Source organism: Diospyros lotus, chromosome 8, assembly GCF_014633365.1.
Source record: "Diospyros lotus cultivar Yz01 chromosome 8, ASM1463336v1, whole genome shotgun sequence".
Lineage (NCBI taxonomy): Eukaryota > Viridiplantae > Streptophyta > Magnoliopsida > Ericales > Ebenaceae > Diospyros > Diospyros lotus.
Genome location: NC_068345.1, coordinates 36,800,918 through 36,805,795, shown reverse-complemented (window position 1 = coordinate 36,805,795; position 4,878 = coordinate 36,800,918). Strand labels below are relative to the sequence as shown.

The 4,878-nt window shown below is 34.5% G+C and overlaps 1 protein-coding gene across 1 annotated transcript; it reads right to left on the bottom strand.

Moving 5' to 3' along the window:
• Positions 1-1,244: 1,244 nt before the first annotated feature.
• LOC127807477 (berberine bridge enzyme-like 8) lies at positions 1,245-3,949 on the bottom strand. The gene is made up of 2 exons (XM_052345347.1): positions 3,367-3,949; positions 1,245-2,449 (listed from the first exon to the last, which is right to left on the bottom strand). Exons 1-2 carry the CDS (start codon positions 3,938-3,940, stop codon positions 1,410-1,412), a joined length of 1,614 nt encoding a protein of 537 aa, XP_052201307.1. The 5' UTR covers positions 3,941-3,949; the 3' UTR covers positions 1,245-1,409.
• Between the last annotated feature and the right edge of the window lie 929 nt (positions 3,950-4,878).

Genomic DNA, 4,878 nt, shown 5'->3' with positions numbered 1-4,878 from the left:
ATCTTGCTCTCAAAGCCTTATGTGATTCAGATTGGACAAGTTGCAGTGTCATAAGGAGATCAGTTACAGAGCATAGCAATTTCCTCGGGAATTCTCTGATTTCATGAAAATTCAAGAAATAGACAAATGTCTCAAGATCATCTGAGAGTACTTGGCCAAGAGGCAGAGTACTTGGCCATGAAAAACACTTGCTTGGAATTGACTTGGTTACAATACATCTTATAAGACATGAGAGTTACTTAATCTTCTCCCATACCTCAGTTATGTGACAATCAAACATCATTATATATATATTTCGTGGCCAATCTAGTATTTCATAAATGGACAAAACACATTGAGATTAATTGTCACATTATTCGAGAAAAAGTGCAAGCAGGCCTAATCACCCCCTTGTATGCGCTTACCCGTTTATAGTTGGCAAATATGTTCACCAAGGCATTGGGCAACAAATATGTTCACCAAGGCATTGGGCAAAGATCATTTCACACACTATGCAACAAGTTGGGAGTTCACAAAGTTCACTCTCCTATTTGAGGGGGAGTATTAATATTTCTTTTCTTTTTCTTGATATATTTCTTTTCTTATGTTGTAATATAGTTTTCCTATTTTCAGCTCAATAAATATTCTTGATTTATTGTAATAGACCAGATTTAAGGTAAATAGTTTAGAACCTCTTGTATATATAGGTAATCAATTGTAAAGAAAAGACAATACAGTGGAAATATTCTTCCATACCTTTTCATCAAATTCTTTATATTCAATTTATCTTCTTACTTTTTAACAATTTAATGCAGTTAACAAAACTATATATATACTTTGCATTTGTTAATATTTTTTAAGAGAACCAACAAAAAGAATATTTTTCAAAAGGCTAATCAAAATGTCTTGAGGCATTTTTTTTTTTTTTTTGGTTTTTTGTTAGGGAGAAGAGTTACTAATAATATTTGTTTTAATTAAAGCTAATGATTTAATTAACGTGATCTCTCGTGTTACTCTTTGGTAATATGAAAGGAGCTAAATTCAGTCCAAAATCAAGAGTTTAATAAATCAGTTAAGTCAGTATCAAACAGACTGAAGCCAATAAGTTTTAAATTAAATAAGTAAATAAATAAAATAAATATAACCTTCGATCATCTTAAAAATATTATTATTACATGGATAACACAAGTAAGAAATACGTATAATTAAGAAGGCCATTTTCATCATAACGCAAGTAAGTAAAACAATGCTTTTATTTTCTTCCATTTATTCTTTACTAGTTTTAAAATCCATGTAAACTAACAATACAATATGTTTTCTATCTTCGTACAGCATCGAGAAGAAACATTATATATATATATATATATAGGTGGTACACAAATCAAAGCAGCTTATGCTTGTTCTATAATTCTATAAATTAATCCTTCATCTTATTTCATTGCATGTGGATCGACTGGAATACTCTGCTCGTTTCTGAAGAAATTATCAGGATCCACCTTCGTCTTTATCTGCACCAACCTCTTGTAATTCCCCATGAAATACTTAATCCCATAACCAGCTGCTTCAGCGAAGCTTTTCCGGCCGTTGTGGTTGATCCCCAAGTCAAGATCTCTGTAATTCCAGAACGCTTGCCTCGGGAACTTGGACACAAATGGAGTCATATATTCGTATAGCTTCCTCGTCAGATTCACATAGTAGTTCGCCGCCTCTTTGCCATCTTCGTCCCAGTCCGTGTCGTACTGGATTTTGCAGATGTTTCCGGCGCGGTGCGGAAACGGCTTCGCCGACGCCGAGATCTCAGCCATCTTCCCTCCGTAGGGGTTGAACGTCAGCACGGGTCGTTCCAGCTCGATCATCTTCTTCCATATGAATTCCAGACCTTCATTTGGAATTGGTTTGGTCAAGTAGTCCGATTTCCACTTCCGATGGGTGAGAACTTGGGGAGTTCTGCTCAGTAGAACGTTCACCGGCGTTCCGGTGGGGAAGCTGGTATAGTAGAGAACCGATTCAACCCAGCTCATTTCGGTGCAATCTAATTTTTTCAAACCCAGTTCGGGGAAGCTTTGGTTCATTATAGAAAGGAGCCTCTCGGAGTCTCCCAGGAACAAGGCGATGAACGACGCCCGGATCGTCTTTTCGCCGGTCGTGCTGCTGTTGACGACGTATATTATCAGTCTGATGAAGAGATCTTGGTCCAACTCGTCGGCCACTTCCGTCCAGCGGTGAACGAGGTCGGTGGCGTTTTGGTCTAGGGTTCGTTCGACTTGGAAGACAGTCACTGTTTCGGGGATAGCCACCAGTTTGATTTTGTAGGCGAGAACGACTCCGTAGCTGGATCCTCCGCCGCCGGTGATGGCCCAGAACAAGTCCTCGCCCATGGCCTCTCGGTCCAGAAGCCTGCCATTGACGTCGATTATTTGTGCGTCGACGACGTTATCGACCGTGAGACCGTATTTCCTCATCATATTACCTGTGAAAATAAACATGTCAGAATCAAAACTGAATGAAATGAAGTGTACAGCTAAATAGTGTGTTTTTCATTAAACATTTTTTATTTTTCTAAAATTGAGATATAATAAATATGTAGTGCATTTAACAGTACCCTAAAATGAAATATAAGATTATACTATTTATTTATATCAACTTTGAAATGTTGTGTGTATGTGCAGAAGTGTGACAGAATTGATCGAAATTCATTAAGTAACTAAATCGATTTGAGAAGCAAAATAGAATCGAAGTTACTTATTAATTCAAAAAATTAAATTAACAGATAATCGAAAAAATCGAAACTAAACTATATAAAGCAAATTGAATCGATTAAACCAAAAAAAATAAAAAAATTGAAAAATATCAAAATAACCTATAGAAAACACAAAATCGAAGAAAATGTGGTCGTTTTATAAATATCAGAACAATATTATTTTTCTTAAGTCAAAATAATATAGTTTTAAAGTTCGATCGACTCAGCTAATTCAATTCTTTAAACTAAGAAATTGAACTAAAAATTAAATTTTTGAAAAAAATTAATCGAACCGATTTGATGTAAGAAAAAAATCAAATGAAACTGACAATTTCAATTATTTCGGGTAAATCAAATTTTTGTTCTCCTGTATGTGTGTGTCTATATATAAGCGATAATTTTTTAAATTTTAAAAAGCATTCCTTTCTAAAGAATTTCTTTTTATGTTTTTCAATTCTTAAATGTTAAAGAAATGGAGATGGTTTAAGAATTTTTTTTTAAAAATATATATTTTCTAAATCTCTAAGTTAGTAATAAAAATGTTGGAATTTAAGCAATTTTTTTAATTTTTCATTAACAACCCCTAAATAGATATAAAAATAAACCTAATTAACTCAAATGGTTCTAATTCTTAACAACATCATTACCATATCCACCGCCGCTAATGTGGCCGCCAACGCCAACAGTCGGGCAAACTCCGGCGGGGAAGCCATGGGTTTTTCTTTTCTCGGCGATTCGGTAGTAGACTTCGCCAAGAGTTGCGCCAACTTGAACCCAAGCGGTCTCGTCTTCTATACTGATATTGATGGATCTAAAGTTAAACAGGTCAAGAATAAAGAAGGAAACCTCAGACCAATACGAGATTCCTTCGAAATCATGGCCGCCACTTCGGATCTTCATCTGGAGGCCATGAGCTTTGCCGCAAATAATGGAAGCCTGGATGTGGGACTCGTGCAATGCAGTGAGAATGAGCACTGGTTTGGGGGTGAAAGATTCGTTGAACCTGAGGTTTCGAATGTAAGCCTGAAGAACAGAAGAATAGGAAGAGTTGTTGGGAGTGTAGACGGCCGGCGAGGCCGGAAAAGAAGGGTCGGAATGGCTGTCGAGGCACTGAATGAATGCCTGAAGGTTAGAATCAGAAGCTGCCCATGAAGAAGAAGGATGAAGAAATGCTGCCAGGAACGTTGAAACTAATAATAATACAAGAGTTGAAGTTGTCATTTTGGGGTTCTTGCTTTTGAATCTGTGATGTGTTGGAGGTTTGGGTTTGGGTTTGGAATTTATAAGGACGTGTTCGGGTTAGAGAAATGGAGGGCTCCTAGTTCTAGCCGCAATATGTTTGACAATTAAAATGTCAAACTAAGAAGGCAACAGCGTAACCATGTTGAGCATTGACATTGAGCGTTCTTCATGGTTAATCGGCACAAGGTATTACTCCTCATTATTAATATTCAAATAAGTAGTTAATTGTTATAATTGTGATTTAGAATTTAAATTTGACTAAGATTAAAATTTCTAATTTAATTGTGATTATGACTTCGAATTTAATTATAATTATGATGTTGTGAAATTTAATTTTATATAAAATTTATCTCATTTAGAGGTAGAACCAACTCATCTGTTAAGCCAAGCAGGCGGTAGCCTAAGGCCTCAATAGTAAGAAGGCCCCAAAGTTAAAATGTCATAATTTATATATGTATATTTTATTTTTTAATAATAAATATTTTATTAAAAAATTAAAATACAATATATAATCTAAACCTAAAGCTTGGTCTTTGTTTCCAATAAAAATTAAAAAGTCAAGAATGTATAGTTTTTTACCAGACTTGCACCAACCTTCTTAGAATTTTAACAATAATTAGTTTTGTTTTTCTTTGTCTATTGTAATAAGTTATTTATTTATTTCTGAGACATTATATTTTAGTTAAAAATTTACTATCGTTAAGAGATTATTGTATTTTGTAATTGATTGAATTTCAACTTTTTTTTTCTTTTTTAATTTAGTAAAATGATGATTTTTTTTTTTGAAAAAAAGTGTGTTATTTATTTTTGTTTACAAAAATCAATTAATACTCTTGAGAAGGTCTCGACAAATTTTTTCACATAAGGCCCCCAAACTCGTTGAGTCGACTCTGTCTGGAGGAATATCCTTATAAATC